General features: G+C 34.3%; 1 protein-coding gene across 3 annotated transcripts; it reads right to left on the reverse strand.

Moving 5' to 3' along the window:
• Positions 1-243: 243 nt before the first annotated feature.
• Positions 244-15,778, reverse strand: LOC114316516 (non-canonical heme oxygenase HOZ, chloroplastic-like). 3 transcript variants are annotated; one of them, XM_082866917.1, is made up of 9 exons: positions 15,582-15,778; positions 14,624-14,736; positions 6,334-6,435; positions 5,589-5,793; positions 3,113-3,211; positions 2,271-2,347; positions 2,041-2,105; positions 584-1,776; positions 244-499 (listed from the first exon to the last, which is right to left on the reverse strand). In XM_082866917.1, exons 4-8 carry the CDS (start codon positions 5,589-5,591, stop codon positions 1,694-1,696), a joined length of 327 nt encoding a protein of 108 aa, XP_082723043.1. In that variant the 5' UTR covers positions 5,592-5,793; positions 6,334-6,435; positions 14,624-14,736; positions 15,582-15,778; the 3' UTR covers positions 244-499; positions 584-1,693. The 3 variants fall into 3 exon arrangements, with proteins under 3 accessions (XP_082723043.1, XP_082723042.1, XP_082723041.1); XM_082866916.1 differs by having other exon boundaries at positions 2,252-2,347; positions 3,113-5,793; XM_082866915.1 differs by lacking the exons at positions 5,589-5,793; positions 6,334-6,435; positions 14,624-14,736; positions 15,582-15,778 and having other exon boundaries at positions 3,113-4,951.
• Positions 15,779-17,676: the final 1,898 nt, after the last annotated feature.

Raw genomic sequence — 17,676 nt, forward strand, 5'->3', positions numbered from 1 at the left:
CCTAATAATTTATTCAATCCATAATAAACCTATAATTTTAAAGCATCACTCAAATTAACTGAATCATTAACATTCGACACAACACATAATTCATTAACATTCGATTTATTAAATTTCTGTCAAACAACCAGACATTGTTCCAATTCAAACTGAAACAACAAGACATCCCCACCATGGTGTTCCACCAGACATTGTTCACACAAAATAATGACAACCAAAGAATCCAACAACACCTTTCTAAACTGTCAAACAACCTACTTCCAAAATTTCTTAAATTTCCCAAAACACTAGTGTACATTATATACATCCTATTTATAGAACTACATTCCAATTCAAACTGAAACACCCTAGTTTTAGCAAGAACAAAAAGAAACAATTCTACGAGTAAATAATATGTGGAAGCTCTGACTAAAACAAGAACTTTGTGTCAGAAACTTCGAGGACATTGTGGACGCCAATAGGGTTCACACCTGGCCGGAAAGCATTTCCTTCAATATACCTGTGACAACATTTAATCAATTAGCATTTCACCTAGTGTTGGGTAATTGCAATTTGCTTGTACTGATTGAAGACAGAAACTCACATTTCTTTCAAGAAAGTGTGCTTATAGAATGCATCCGGGATTCTCCCAGTAAATTGATTATGATCCAGGTACCTGCAATGAAAGCAAGCTTAAGATGTTGTCCCATGCCTACCCAAAAAAAAGATGCTGTCCCAGATACACAAAAGCACAAAGATGCAAAAAAATGGGAAAAGCAAATTAAAGGGAAAAAAAAGGCATTAATTGTGATAAAAACAACAGTTAAAAGCCATGAATCAAAGCCATAAGGGATGAGGAAATCTTCTCAACATTGAAGATTGGGTCACAGATGTCAAGGAACGAAACAAAGTGTATCGATTAACTAGGAATCCTAACTCAACCTTGGTTCCACTAACAAACTTGTCCTGCAAATCCAAATAACTTTTCAATATGCAATTGTAATATTGACCACTAGCAAAATTGCCCGTGCCTAAAGGTACTTCATCAGTAGGGAAATAACACCAGCCATTAGATTTATTCAGTCTTAACCCAAACTATAGCACACAACATTTTTCAAAAACTGATGTATTTTATTATATAGATTTTTCTTGTCCTTCTTGTCATGAAGACATGATATGTGACTATTTCAAACCATACAATCACATCAGCCAAATTGTGATCCAATGAATAGTATGCCCAGAAAGTGTAGCTAAAAAAGTCCAAACTTAAAATCCGAACTGCCAAATTTATGTGTATTGCTCTTAGAAAGAGGAAATTCCTCTAGATACATTGCAAAAATAGAACTTCTCATACATAATTGGATCACATTTGTAGAGTGGACAGAAAAATCAAAAATAAACTTACAAGGAATGGTATGCTGTAGTATGGTGTAGTATGCTAACAGTTTTTCATCCGTATATAACAAAGAGTTTTTCATCAACAACAACAGTTTTTCATATATAACAAAGATCTCATCCAGATGCTGTAGTATGCTAACAGTTTTTCATCAACAACAACAAATGAGTATATTTGCAGGTACATTAATAGGATTTTAATCAAATAATCTAAGTATTTGGTTGGTTACTACCCTTGCATTGAATGCAACAATGTATTGCATCTTGAAACAATCATTTTGAGGACATTTACCCAACCTGGTTTTGCAGTAAAGCTTCATCATTGAGCAAGAAATGGTTTGAATGTCATCAACACCCCGATTACTTCGATTACATTCAGGAGGAAGAAAACCATCTGGTCACCTGCATTCAGATGAACAAATACAACTAAAGAGTGAGCATAAACAGCAGATATGAGATTTGCTATCTGAATAAGAACCTCCATGATCTGCAAAATTGTGGGGGAGAAGAGTCAAAGAAAATTCAGGGTACAATATGAGATTTTACTACTAAATCTGATCTAACCATATGTTAATGTTCAATCATCATATATTTTGCTGAAATTTTAAAGAGTAAAGAATTAGATTTAGGCATGCATGCTAAAAAACAAGTGGCCAAAAAAGTTACCCAGAATGCATTGGATGCCTTGCCAAGTATGCAGTACTGATAGCTTCTCTATCATTTTCAGAGACCTGCATTGTTTATCAAAACAAAAAATATATTTGAATTTAAGTGCTCTAATTGAGTTCAAAGGGGGATAGAATGCATTGAGAGTAGACTAACAGAAGTAGCAATCGAGATCAGAATGACACATCATCCAAAAAAGTCATTAACATACAGAAACAACATCACCGTACAGGGTTATAATTAAATCAGTCCTATCCTCAGGATCTTTTGCTACAAGCAAAGAGCATTTTGGATTAGCTACAAGGTCCTGCAAAAAATAGCGAGTATCAACTAATTAAGTAACTTTCCATAAACTAGAAGATCCTAAAAAAAATTTAAATATAAAAAATGCTGCAAGTATTTCATAGCAAAGTTTTAAAGTCCTATGCTAATAAGGAAAAATAATACAGACAGGACACCTGTGCTAACGAAAAATTAAGTGATTACAATATTCTGAATTTCAACTTATCGAGCTTATCACTAACATATAAGAACGCACATTCAAAAAGACTCCAAACCAAACCATGTATCTTAATCAAGTAATGGTCGGCTACATGAATCCTTTTTCGCCATTCCGCCTTATTAAGGACTATATGCTCAATAAAACAACTTAAATTAAATAAATGCATATCAAGTTTATCACTGAAATATAAGAAGGTGCATTTAAAAATGACGAATTCAAAAATTAATTTACCTCCCAAGCATCACCAGAAAAACTAATCCTAATAACCAAAATTTAAGAATTTTCTATTCCAAAGAGCATTCAGCATTACTTTTGCTGTCTCTTAACAAACAGCTAAACAGGAATTGAGTAGGAATATAAAATTTACAAGCTCCTGCAACTGTACAGCTAAACTTCGATTGTAGGATTCTACCTGTCCTTGTGAACCAAAGAGAGAGACAATTCACAGTCGTGCACATCAAGGCATCTCTTTGGATGCCGCCATTTAGAACAATTTTCAAGATATATATATATATATATATATTATCCAATTAGTACACATATGATAACAAAATTCAAAATTTTGCCAACCTTGGTATGAACTGCCAAGCTGCTCATTGCTAATATTGGAGATCCGTAGGCATCACAAGTGAAGTCAACCATTGAACCAGATGGATAACCCTCATACTTCTGCATGTTAAAAAGGAATTGCGATAATCTTTGAAAATAATGGATATAGCTGACTGAAAATAATGAAAATAAGTATTTCATTTTTATTTTTATTTTGGATGAGCAAGTAATAAGTATCTCATGACAATCAAATGGTTAATCAAATTCATAATTGGCAGGTTTTCTGATGTACATGGCAAAACTGAAAAGTCAAACTCAATATCCTCTAGTAAAAAAATAAAGAAAAGTACAAAAGACTTTGAAGGGAATTGAAACTTCAGAAAAAAACCAAAGCACTGTAAATTTATAGTTATCACAGCCAGAGCACAAGTCAGTAGACAGTGAACTTAAACTGCGTATACATTATTTGGATCCGACAACTTCGGACTCACTTTTTGTGTCTGTGTGTGTGTGTGTGTGCAAGAATTCATTTATGCTGTCATGGTTTATTTTTATTTTTGAAAAAACTTTGTTAGTACTTTACGCCAACATAATTTTCTCTGTGATTACTATGCATCAATTTGTCAATGCTCTATGCACAACATGAAACAGCAACATTCACTCCGAATGTTTTTTGTACCTGTGGAATTCCTTTGCATGCATTGGAAAACCTCTGCAGTTGTTGCTTGTCTATTTTTTGTATCAAGACACTAAACAATACTACAATTATTTTTTTATAACCTATATATATTATATACAATAATTATAATATATGCAAGCACTATTTTTTTCTCTCCGTATTTTCGAATTAGATCCGAAGAAAAAATGATGATCAAATATTTTAGCTCTGTATGTAAGAGAGGATATCATGTTTTAGTCCATTAACATGAAGTCGTAGAGTGGGTAGGTACAATATACATATGTATATTACAGCTTCATCATCTTCCATTGTAGACCATTGGAGTTCTCTAGTTCACTAGACAAACTATAATTTCAGTGCAACTATCAAATTACAAGTGAGCCATATGTCTTGATAATAAATGAGCTTATAAATGCGGCATTTTGGTAGTGACCCTTTTGGGGCATTGTTTCATCACATAAGTCTGCTCTTGAGGCGAGGTTCAACTGTAAACACTTATTCCTAATTCTCACAGCTTCAAGGGGGGGGGGGGGCAGTCAAAGCATGCAATACATGCCTTGACATTGAGATGTCAGGCACAAACATTAATAAGAAACTTTGGCCCCTGATTACTAGCTTAGCATTTTACATTATCCTTCTTTCTTTAGCATTGTTAATTTATTATTGAGAATTTCCCAATTATAATGCAATTTCTGTTGACTACTGGCTATTTTGGTTGAAATATAATATAAAAAAGTATGCCCAGTTAGTCTATGTTAGATGGGGGTCTGGGAGAAGTAGATTATAATATCAGAATATGATAATTGAAAGAGAATATAGCTGTTTCTGTCTTAAGGAGATTCAAACTTGAGACTCTTTGTTGGGGGGAATGCGGCCTAAACCTTAGGTTTCTTAAGAATTTGTACCAATAGAATTATTGGCCATATATGACGTCAAGTAGTTACTACTAGCTACTATGCACAGAACATGCAATTTTGAAATCAAACTTCATAAATGAAATGCTACAGAGAAGAATAACAATCCCTATTAAACAAGTTCCTATATCTGTCAGTTTTCTTTTTCTTTTTTTCCTTTTTTTTTTGTGTGTGTGTGTTTGTGGATAAGTTCTGTTTTTTGTTTTGTTCTACTTATTTCCTTCCAATTTCTAAATTATTTTTAGTTCCAATTTCTAAATATAACGAAAGATAAATGGAAAAAAAAAATCAAATTTAAGTCAATACCCAAATTAACCAATAGACAGACTGCTAATCACTACTGAGTTCCCCAATTAATGTTTATCATCTAAATAAACCAAAATATATTTTGATACATAGAAATTGACATAATGGTGAATGTATCCTCATATTTAGAAGCATTATAGACAAAAGAATATAGCTACAGAAAAGTAAAAGAAACCAAATTCAAGTAGATTCTCATCAGTATATTGAGTAAACAAATCTAAACAGAGTTGTTCAATACAAATCTAAACAAGATCAAAAACAGAACAAACATGTAAACAAATATATTAGAACTTACCTCCAATGAGAAAGTTAGGGTTTCCCCCTCATCTCATGCCTTTTCATCTATTAGAAAACCCTCAAACCCATTTTAGAGAAACCCATAGAAACCATTTGAAATAAACAGATCAATCTAATTTTGTATAAACCCACTTTAAAACCACTTGAGAAGATCTCTTTTTATCAAAGTAGAGTACTCATGCCTAATATTCACAGGGTGCATATTAGGCATGAAAGCACTTGGATTCACAAAGCATGAGAGCATTCTTCATAAAGCCATTTCAGAAAACAGAAAGCATTTCACTCAGAAAAGAGATCAAACCATTTCGAATGTTGTGATGATGGTGGTCCGACAATGATGGTGGTCTGATGACCGAGCGAGAGAGAAACAGGGTGAGCTTGAAGAGATGTCTCCTGTGAAAACCTCAGAGCTGGCTTACTTCTTCAGGTAGAAATCTTCTCTTTGATGTATTACAAGGTGGAATTGGCTTTGTCAGCACCTATTCATCCAAGGATTGTAAGTTGTCCTAAACACCAAACAGCATCACTTTCATCATTTCAATAGTTAAATCAAAGCAAAATGAAGTGGATTGGCCTATATAAGATAGAAAAAATGCAAAAAATGAAGAGTGGAGGAAAAACAATGAAAGAGTAACAAAGTCTATATAGACCTAAGACTAAGATTCCCTATAAGTAACACATAACAAAGCACAATTTACAACATAGAGGGAATGATAAAGTGTAACTAAATTGCAGGTACAATAGGCAGGTGTCTAAATCCAATATTTTATTTAATGGGCTAATAGATGGAAAAATTATGAGCCCAGATGAGTGAAAACTTTGTTCTCCCCACATCTGAAATGTTTCTACTAAATGTGTGAGACAAGATGAGGTGATTTAACTCATGAGAAATTGTCTTTAATTAGTTGAGTATGCAAAACTAAAATGTGAATGGATATTCAATAAGATGATAAATGCTTTACAGGATACTTGGGATTTTAGTCATTGATGGCCAATCTTTTTTGAGATCCCACAAACGAGTAGTCATGATAGGTAGGAGACCTTACCTTTGCTCTCTTAAAGAATGATACAAAATCATCATCTGCAAGATGCCCAATACACCATTGAACCCATATAACATCATACCTTCCAGCCTCTGGAGTGAATTCCTAAAACCAATCAAGATTTTAGTTTCACTTTATTTAAAAATCCATAGACAAAACATTAGTGTCATATGTCTCATCTCAAAGAATATTACAAAAATCAAGCCATTGGGCATAAAAAAAAACATAATAAAAAAGAAATAAAAAAATAATAAGTTATCGGCCATGGCAGATCAACCTAATTAAAAAAAATAATAATGATTTTAACACCAGATAATCTACCATACACTAACCTAGATAAACAAGATAAGTGGCAAACTTAACATTAAAAGATTAGGCACTACAGCACTGCCATGAATAAAAACCAGATGAGGCACTACAGCAGCCCTTCCAAGCACCAAAACAGATCACGAAAACAGAACAGGCAGAGAAGACAACCAGCCCTTTAAGCAGAGAATCCAGAACAGAACAGAACTGGAGATATTCTATATTCTGTGTATAGTACGCACCTTTCAGCATTAGTATTAGTTCACATTAATGAACAAACAGAGCAAAAACCAAGATATATATATATATATAGATATAGATTTAAAGAGATTCAAATAGATATCAATGACCAAACAGATCAAAAACGGCCATGGCTTCGATCACCTTTTCTTCACTTTGTTCTTGCACCTCCATCTCTAAACGCTCGCCTCTCATCTCTTCTTTTCCTCACTCGTCGGCAGTAGTCGTGGCTACAACCGTTAGTACAATCGTGGAAAATGAATGGCAAACGACCATGGCTTCGATCTCCACAGATTGTAGCCTGGATACCATCTTAGTCGGATCTTCTCGAATTCGATGGAGCCGTAAGAATTAGGGATTTTTGGTTGAAGGGGATTTTTGGTTTTTCAGATTGGGTATTTTGGTTCAAGAGATGGGGAGGGGGGGAAGCCGAGCGGGAATGGAAAAAAGAGGGTGGAAAATCGAGCGGGAATTTTTTTTTGTTTTTTTGGTAATATTTAAACAACAAAATGATTCTTTTTTTAAAAAGAAAATTATTTTTTGTTAAAATAAATTTTTTTTTATAGTTAATGAATTTATTTTTTTTTTTTATTCTTTATTTTTTTCAGTTATGAAGGTTGAAAATTTATTTGTTTTATTTTTATTTTAATGAATAAAAAATTATTCTTATATTTTTACTTTGGTAGAAGTAGGGGTAGTATTTTAATGAAAAATATTTTCCATAAATTTTATAAATTGGTTTTTGTTTATTTTTAGAAAAACATAAATTACAAACGTATTTGGTTTGAACAAAATATTTTAAAAAATTTAAAAACATAAACTAAAAAGCATGTTTGTCTAGGCCTAAAATATTTATATTTATTTTTTGTATTATTTATGATGATGGAATTATACACATTATAATTGGAAAAAAAATATTTGAAAAAAAATATATTTGAAAAGAGATGAGAGAGATAGAGAAAAGAAATGAATAAGAGAGATGAGTGAAAGAGAGAGAAGAGAAATGAGTGAGAGACACAGAGAGTAAGAGACAGAGAGAAAAAGAGACCTATTTCATTTTTTGACTTTTTCCTCTTTCAATAACAATGGGCTCAGAGAAAGAGATGAGTGTGATTGAGAGAAATGAACGATTGAGAGAGAAGAGAGATGAGTGAGAGAGACAGACAGACAGACAGAGAGAAAGAAAAAAAGAGATGGGTGGTGATAATGGTAGTTATAGAGGTGGAGTGGCAACAGTAGTGATAGTGGAATGACATTTACAGTGGTGGTGAAGGTGGTAGAGGAGATGGGTGGTAAGAGAGAGAGATGAGTGAAAGACAGATCGATGTGCCAGAGGTTATAGTAGTTTTGGCGAAGCTGCATCTTGTCCAGATGCTCTTGTGACGCCATTGACATCTTCGAAGAGCTCGAAAACTAGGAAACTCTAGCTGATGATGAAGATGAAGAAGATGAAGATTTTCAAAAACACTTTTGAAAAACATCCAAAGCACTTGGCCCATTCCTACAACTTTGGGTAATCTAAGCTGGTTCATGTTTTCTAAGCTATTTTTTGGACCAACTAGGCATCTGAGAGATCTGTTTGAAGTAGCAATTGAGCGCGACTCCGACAATGCAAGCGCGTTTGGTTGATTTCATGGCAAATTGGGGCTTGAGAGGGGGTGAGAGGACTTCAATTGAGGGTCGAGATTGAGCGGTTAGGTTAGGGTTTAGCTTGTTTCGAGGGGTGTGGTAGAGAGAAGCTTAAGAGAGATTAGGAATCGAGACGATGACTCAAATTTGATTCAGATCTCAACGATCTTTCGGATCTAGCGGAGGCACCAGTGGAGGAGAAGGAGGATGAGCCCAGCTGGTGCAGTGGGTGTTTAGGAGAGAGAGAGAGGCACCAACAGTGAGGTGGTAGTCGTAGAGGTGAAGTGGCGACAGTGGTAGTAATGGTGGTAGTAGAATGGCGTTTGCAGTAGTGGTGAAGGTGGTAAAGGAGATGGGTGGTGAAAAAGAGAGAGAGAGATGAGTGAGAGACAGATAGAAAAGGGAGAGAGAGAGAGAGACAAAGACAGAGTGATGAACGAGAGAAAGACAAAGTGGTCGCTAAAAGTGCATTTTCTTGTAGTGGATAGATAAATCGAGAGGGAGCTCAGTAAATAGAGAGGACGGAATGGAAAGAGTGAGCAACGCCAACATAGTGGGAGAGAGAGAGAGAGAGAGAGAGAGAGAAAGAAAGAGAAGAGAGAGAGAGGGACAAAAAGATAAAGAGATAGAGAGTGAGAGACAGAAAAAGAGACAAAGAGAGAAGAGAGATGAACGAGAGAGACAGAAAGAGAGATAGAGAGAAGAGAGATGAGCGAGAGAGACATAGAGAGAAGAGGGATAAACGAGAGGGAGAGAGAGAGATAGAGAGAAGAGAGATGAGCGAGAGAGACAGAGAGAGATGAGAGAGATAGAAATGAGAGAGATGAGCGAAGAGACAGGGAGAGAAAAGAGATGAGAGAAGAGATAGATGAGTGAGAGACACAGAGAGAGAGAGAGAGACAGATAGACAGAAAGAAAAGAGTGATGAGTAAGAGAGAGAAAGAGAAGAGAGAGAGAGGAAGATGAAAAAACGGGTGAAAAGATATAGACAAAGAGAGAAGAGAAAAAAAGAGCGAAAAGAGATAAACGAGAGAGAGACATAGAGAGATGAACGAGAGAGATAAAGAGAAGAGAGATAAAGAAGAGAGATGAGAGAAATAGACAGAAGAGAGATGGACGAGAGACACAAAGAGAAAAATAGAGAGAGAGATAGATAGACAGACAGACAGAGAAGAGTGATGAGTGAGAGAGAGAAAAATAAGAGAGACAGAGACACAGAGAGAAAGAGACAGACAGACAGACAGACAGAGAAGAGTGATGAGAGAGAGAGAGAGAGAGAGACAGAGAGAGAAGAGAGACAGAGACAGAGAGATAGGAAGATGAAAAAATGGGTGAAAAAGTTCCGTGTCTAAAGTCTCCTTTTCTAGTAGTAAGTTGTCTCTATCATTCATGGGTAGAATAGAGGCGCGGATTTGGGAATTGTATATTTTATATAAAAATCAAATTGAAATATTTTATACAATCACACCTATTTAGGGAGTGTGATTAAATATATATATATATATATATAAAATTACACTTATTTAAAAAGTGTGATTAAAAAGTAGTAATGTATATATAATCACACTTTAATTAAAATGTGTGATTAAAAAATATATATATAATCACACTTATTTAAAAAGTGTGATTAAAAAGTAGTAGTGTATATATAATCACACTTTAATTAGAATGTGTGATTAAAAAATATATAAATAATCACACTTTAATTAGAATGCGTGGGTAAAAAATATATATATAATCACACCTATTTAAAAAGTATGATTAAAAAGTAGTAGTGTATGTATAATCACACTTTAATTAGAAGGTGTGATTAAAAAATATATAAATAATCACACTTTAATTAGAATGTGTGATTAAAAAATATATATATAATCACACTTGTTTAAAAATTGTGATTAAAAAGTAGTAGTGTATATATAATCACACTTTAATTAGAAGGTGTGATTAAAAATATATATATATATATATATATAATCACACTTAATTGAAAAGTGACATAAAAAATAAATATTATCACACTCAATCAAATTAAGTGTGATTAAAATATCAATCTAATTTTTTTTATCACACTTCCAATAAAAATGAGATCTTTTTTTTTTGTCAAAGTGTGATCTTTAACTATTTTTGTAGTAGTGGAGAAACAAAGAGAGCAAGAGACTGAACTTATTTGGGTCTATGTACATATTGATAGAAAATAAATTGGGCGGTAATGTAAGAGTGTATTCCCACCAAAAACATGAATCTGTGTTTTTGAAATTGTTTAACTTTATTGCCGACAAAATGTTTTTTGGTCCCTAAAAATAAGTATTTTGCCGACCACATTTTGGGTCGGCAAAGATCAAAAGTAAAAAAATTTCATTAATATTTGGCGACGAAAATATTAGTCGCAGAAAAGGTACCTTCGCCGACAAATCTTTTTAGTCGCCAAATCTCAATCAACGGCGACTAAAATATTTGTCGCTAAATGTATTAATTTGGCGACTAATTTTTTTGGTCGCTGAAAATAAGTTTTTGGCGACCAAATTTTTGGTCGCCAAAGAAAAAAATAATTTTTGGCAACCAAAAGACCATAGTAGTCGCAAAAAAAAATACCTTCGCCGACAAATATTTTTAGTCGCCAAATCTCAATCAACGACGACTAAAATATTAGTCGCTAAAAGTACTAATTTGGCGACTAATTTTTTTTTGGTTGTTGAAAATAAGTTTTTGGCGACCAAATTTTTGGTCGCCAAAAAAAATGTGACCTTCCGCGACCAAATTTATAGTTGGTCGGCAAAAGCATACCACTTTCTGCGACCAACTCATTTTTTGGTCGCCAAAATATAACATTCTGCGACCAATAATATTTGGTCGCCAAAAATAATAATCATTCGCGACTAATTAATATTTGGTCGCCAAATGTCATTTTTTTGCGACCAAAATTTTTTTGGTCGGCAAAAGTGGTCGGCAATTGTGTAAATTCTTGTAGTGTTAGTGAGGAATTATTATCCTTTTAGGGTCAAATTTTTTGTCTAAAAAAAAAACACCATTTTGAGACCTATTTTGCCCCTAAAAGTCTATTTAGTAGTAACATTTTCAAAATTTTGTCGCTAAAAGTCTTGTTTTTTATTTTTTGGGACGACTTTTTAGCGACTATTCTCATGACAATGAAAATTGATCCTAAAATGTCTTTTGCATCAAAATTTTCACTTTTAGAGACTAAAACATTTGGTCTCTAAAACTCTTATATGTTATAGTGGAGGTAACCCGCAAGAGTAGCCCAATTGGTTGAGAGCAAGGGACCAGAGACCTAGGAGTATGTTCCTTTCTAGGTCTCAGGTTCGAATTTCACCGCCAATTGGTTACTGGCGGACCACTGCATCTTTGTCTAGTTCAAATCTCACCCCCAGCTAGCTACTGGCAAGCCACTGCGTCTTTGCCTGGTCGATCGACTCAGGACCCCGAGATTAGTTAAAGTGCATTACTCCGAAGGGGTGCTGGCCCAGATACTCAGTTTTCAAAAAAAAAAAAAACACGTGATAATTACGGCACAGGGTACACATCATAGAATTTCTCGCAACATAGACAAGGCCCCCTCATGTCTGTATTATGTGGAGGTGCATTTTTCTTGGTACAGGGTACGTATCATAGAATTTCTCACAACGTAGACAAGGCCCACCCATGTCTGTCTGTATTATGTGCAGGTGCATTTTTCCATTATAAATTTTCCGTCGTCGCCTCCTATATCCCCAACCCAGTTCTCTCTAAAATAAACAAAAAAATGAGTGGGAAAGGAGAGTTGGTGGTGGTGGAGGTGAGGAAGAAGGAAGAGGTGGTAGCAGGGTTGCCAATGCATAAGCATTTGCTACTGTTTTCCAACCTTGACTTGCTCTTGCCTCCTGTCGACGTTGATGTGTTCTTCTATTACAAGAATCCCACCACCACCATAGGACTCACTGGAAAATTTTAAGAAAATAAAATTTTTATAAGTGCAAGCATGTTCTTACTCCTTTTGATCCTCATGTGCGCTTATTTCCTGTTGAAAATGATGAGGATGTAATTAATCAAAAGGAATATATTAGTATGATTGGTAGCTTGCGTTATGCGACTGACTGTACTAGACCTGACATTGCCTATGCAGTTGGAGTATTTAGCAGGTTTACTAGCAAGCCTGACTATGATCACTAGCTAGCCATTGAGCGGATTATGAAATATTTATTTGGTACCATAAAATATAGCATGTTTTCTAATAAGTATCCTACAGTACCTGAAGGTTACAGTGATGCCGATTGGAATACCTTGTTAGGTGATTTGTTGTCAACCACTGGTTATTTATTTACATTGGGAGGTGGTGCTATAAGTTGAAAATCGAAAAAACAAACCATTATTGTTAATTCAACAATGGAGGCTGAGCTTATTGCTTTAGCTACAACTAGTGAAGAAACAAATTGGTTGAGAGATTTGTTAAATGAAATCTCTTGTTGGGAAAAACTGATTCCACCTATATTGATTCATTGTAATAGCATCGCAACAATTAGTCGAGTTAATAACCGTTATTATAATGGTAAATCCAAACCTATCAAAAAAAAAACACAGTATTGTGAGATCTTATATGAATAATGGCATCATAAATGTGGATTATATTAAATCTGGTGATAATCTTGCAAATCCATTAGCTAAGGCCTTAGCAAGAGATAGAGTCTGGAACACATCGAGGGGGATGGGGTTGAAGCCCATTGAATATAGCAGGAGTCATGTATGAGTAACTGGGTTCAATGAGAAGAACGATCATATGATGGCCGTGAGAAATGCACTAAATTCCTTTTTACCTATCCCTATGATATAAGTGCATTTATCCTGTAACGTTGTAGAGGTTGAGTTAATAAAAAAACTCTTAATGAATTTTTGTAGCTCTTATTAAGTAGGGTGTCATAGTTACAGGAGCACCCTTGACAAAATTCACCTATGTGAGTGTGGTAATAGGGCCGCTACCTATGAGATTTGGGCTAATTCTCAAACACACTCATGAATCTTGGGATCGCACAAGACCGTACTGTGCTAGCTCTTAAAGCTTATGTGAACATCTGGAATATTATGTGTGTGCAATAATTATTTATTTCCTTTAAGCAGTCATAGTTCAATGCTGAGCATACTATTGGCTCTGGAGTAGATATTATTGTTTCACTAATGGCGGTTCAATGCAAAGCATACCTACCATGATGCATACTATTCTTCGTTGCCTAATAATCTCAGATTTTGTTACCTACGATATTAAAATGGGTGGGGGAATGTTAGAAGATATTTAATATTATAATGTGTTATAGGTTTAATTTTTTTTCTTTCCTTCCAAGTTTTCTTTTTTTTCTCTCCAAGTCTTTGCCTAAGTCAATTCTTTTTCTTTGCCTCCAAGTCTCCTCCAAGGAACTTTCTCACCCAGTTTCATCTCCTATACTTATCCTCCGAGCAACTTCCAAGAATCCTCCAAGGAACTTGTCCACCAAGCTTTCATCTCCTATAGATTGAGCTAACCTCTTATCTTGGAAGATAAGAAGAAATTTTTGTTGTTTTGTTATGTTTGTGTGAGATTATCAAGTAAAGAAAGAAATGGTGTATGTGATGGAGCTTTGGATTCAACAAATTGTGCAGTATTGGTGAACCATACGACTTAGTCAGGCTGTTGTATCCCGTGGGGGACAAGTCAAGGTTTTTTTTCCTGCTACATCGGTGTGAGGCTTTGCTTAACCGCAGAGGGCTTGAATCTTCTTAAAGAGAACGAATTTCCTACGCCGCAGCCCTTTCAATAATTATTGTAATTTTAAATTTTTGTGTTTTTTGGTGTTTTATTTGTAATTATCACCAACATATATATATGCATGCACAAATGCTAATAAAAACACCAAACTTTTTTAGGTACAACGAATATACAAATATATGAAGGCACCTCAATATAAATCAAATTTTATAGCTTCTTGTTTTGGGTTGAAATTGTGTAGCTTCTGGTTTTAGACTCAAAAACAGAGCAATGCATTGACATAACCCAACCAACCCAACTGATAATGGTCCGATTGATTTGGTTTGGTTCTTGTATTTTTTTTAAATGTTTAGAGAGAGAGAGAATGAAAGATGCATGAAGTGGTACCAGGAAGAGAAAGATAGTTGGTGTTGCCCCATTCGTTCTTGATTGTGTGAAGATCAGAATGACAGATCTCACAATATAATACTTTGAATGTCATGTTTTTTTCTCCGGTTGCCCTATACCACACAAAAACCCAATTAATAAAATAACATACTGTTGATTAAACACAACCATATATTATACATGAGAGGGTAATTTATATGTAAATTGAGCCGAGCTGGGTGATGGGCCGTTCTGTGGGCCACAGTAAAAAAGGCTGAGTAAAAGAGCTTTGTAGTTAGTCCGGTCCAGAAAGAGCTTTGTAGTTAGCTCGGTCACTACGGTCTAAGTAGTAGCGGTTAGCTCGGTCATACCACTAAGGACCAGGGTATTTTGGGCTTATACTCAGAACCTTGCTATTGAATAGCTCGGTCCAAGCACGCTGTGGATAGCGCGGTCTCAAGAAGTGAAACCAAGGTACAAGTTGTAAAAAGAAGAGCCGAGCTAGTCAAAACTCAGCCAATTCTGCCAGTCTAGCATGGCTGTTTTAGCTCGGTCGTTTTGTCATACGACTAAGGTATAACCATCTCACTTGGTTTAAGCAGTGAGGGGGTGTTGAAAGATAAGCATTATCTTTTAGGAGTGTGATCCCTAGGAGGACTCTACGTGGAGGAATAAGAATCCTACTAGGATTGTGCCACACGGAACCTATAAAAGCTCACAACATCACCTATGGAGAGGTAACACAATTTTGATTCCTGAATTCACAGAACTTTTGTGTCTATTGTCTATTGTGCTGACTTAGGCATCGGAGGGGTTTTCGATACACACCCGCCGGTTTGCTCACGTTTGTATTTTTAGGTGGTAAAGTGACGGCGTAAAGAGAAGCACAAGCTTGATCAACAAAATTATACGAGAATAATTATTTCGTGTTCGTATAATACATTAATCGAATGAAAAGAAAAAAAAACAAGTAATAGACCTTCTGGAAAATTTGAAAGGAGAGAGGACACCAGATGTGGCTCTGGCTGCCCATCCCAAGGCCTCCACTGGGTGTTGTTGCTCAGTAGGTAATTTTGCCATGACAGAGAAAGAAAGAGAACAGAATGTTAAGAAATCTAGAGAGAACCAAAAGAGGGATATGCTATTGGCTAGTAGTGCAAAGCAGTGACATGTGTTGGGTTTGTCGTTTGGGTTCCCTGGATACATATACCAGTTGAGAACTGGAATGGGCTGACGTAGTCGATGAAATCAGAGAGACATTACGTTGTCCATGAGATCAGCCATTGCTAGGTTTGGTCCACGGAAGAGTATTCGAAACCAATTATAAAACTTGCTTTGGCAGGATGGGTTTTTTGATTGATTGATTTATTTATTAAAATTCACAAAAAATAAAATAAATTAAAATAATTAATGTGATAACATATTATATTAAATTTATATTTTATTTTTTTCTCACAAATATCATATTTAATTATAAAAAATCTAACTATCTTCTCAAACATAAAAGTTTTAATTTATTAAAATAATCAAAAACTAAAATAGTTTATTAAAATAGTCAACTTTTCAAATGAGACAATTGTCACATTTTGGACTCGTGGTGCTACATGTATCAATTAGTATACTAACTAGTGTACCAACATTAATTATGACATTATTATTAACCCTACTCATTATACAAATTATAAATACTAAAAATATCATAAATTATGTCTCATCATCAATTGATATATTAGCCTGTGTTTGGCAAGGACTTTTTCAGGCTTTTTTGGCTATTTTAGCCACAAAAAACAAAATAGGCTATTTTAGCCATAACAAACAAAACATCACATCCAACCTATAATCATTACATTCTTCTCTCACAAAAAAAGTCAAAAAAGCCAAAAAGCCAAAAAGCCCTTCCCAAACCAAGCTTTTTAGCCCAGGCTAAAATAGCCAAAAAAGCCAAAAAGCCAACCCACTTCCCAAACGGAGGCTTAGTTAGTATACTAATTAATAAATATAATATTATTCACTTTGGGCTGTAAGGGCTGTTTGATTGGGTGGATGAGATTATTAATCATGTGACTCATATTTGAATGTTTGGGATTTCCATGGATATTCTATTTAATAAAATTAGTGAACTTTTTAATTTGTACAACTAATAATGTAGCGTTAACATATAATTAGAATTATATATTTCTACATCCATTGCAAAATAAATGTGAGCAAAATTGAATTATTTATCCAACTAATTCAATTAAATAATTAATTTTATATTAATTTTATGAATTATAAATCGCTTCACTATTAATCTTACTAATTAAACAACACCAGAAAATTATATTCATACATAAAATTTATACAAAATATGTTATAAAAATGATGTTGCAATAATATTATTGTAAATATAAATTATCTTTATAAATATTTTATTTTAAAATGAAAATTCACTATTAAATTACATCATTATCATTATGTATAAAAATTTTATATTAATTTTTTTATTTTTACATCAGTATCGGTACTGTTTCGTCTGTGTTCATGAAAAAGAGTAGTCATCATAAACAATTAAATCAATAGGTGTGGTCCGCAAGGATTCAGATTATATGGACATGATCGTTTGGTGGCTTTGTGGCCAGTGGCTCATGGCAAGACCCTTTCTTCATTTAATTGGTTTATCTTTTGAATGTTAGTTTTGGAAAGTATTAGAGTAATTTTTTACCCACAATGACCTTTTGAATGTTAGTTTTGATTAGTTATAATTATATAATTTTATGTGCTTTTTTACCCTCAAATCCCATATTGAGAATGTCTCTCTCCACAAGAGAAAAGGACCAAATGCAATCCATTCAAACCGTATCACCTGTTTTGGCAGTGTAATTAAAAACCAATCTGCTGCATGATTTTAGAAGGAAAGGATGTTACATTTCATTTGGTCTCGTTGAATAGAATTTTAAAATTTTAAATTTTATTCAAAAAAATTTGAAAAAATTCATTAAAAAAAAAAAATAAGCCAACACAAAAGCGACAAAGAAAGCAAACCTTGAACACCAAACATCAACATTATGTTTCAAACATCTGATTCAATGTAGATA

The sequence above is a fragment of the Camellia sinensis genome, chromosome 4 (genome assembly GCF_055761805.1).
Source record: "Camellia sinensis isolate YWXY chromosome 4, ASM5576180v1, whole genome shotgun sequence".
NCBI classification, from domain to species: Eukaryota; Viridiplantae; Streptophyta; class Magnoliopsida; order Ericales; family Theaceae; genus Camellia; species Camellia sinensis.

Bases quoted from the DNA above. Each gene is read 5' to 3' on its own strand.
- LOC114316516 (XM_082866915.1), bottom strand. From the start codon at position 3,292: ATGAAATACTTATTTTCATTATTTTCAGTCAGCTATATCCATTATTTT. The intron at 2,106-2,270 runs GTACGGTGATGT...TAAACAATGCAG, and splicing joins ACTGATTTAATTATAACCCT to GTCTCTGAAAATGATAGAGA. The intron at 1,777-2,040 runs GTAACTTTTTTG...ATCTGAATGCAG, and splicing joins AGGCATCCAATGCATTCTGG to GTGACCAGATGGTTTTCTTC.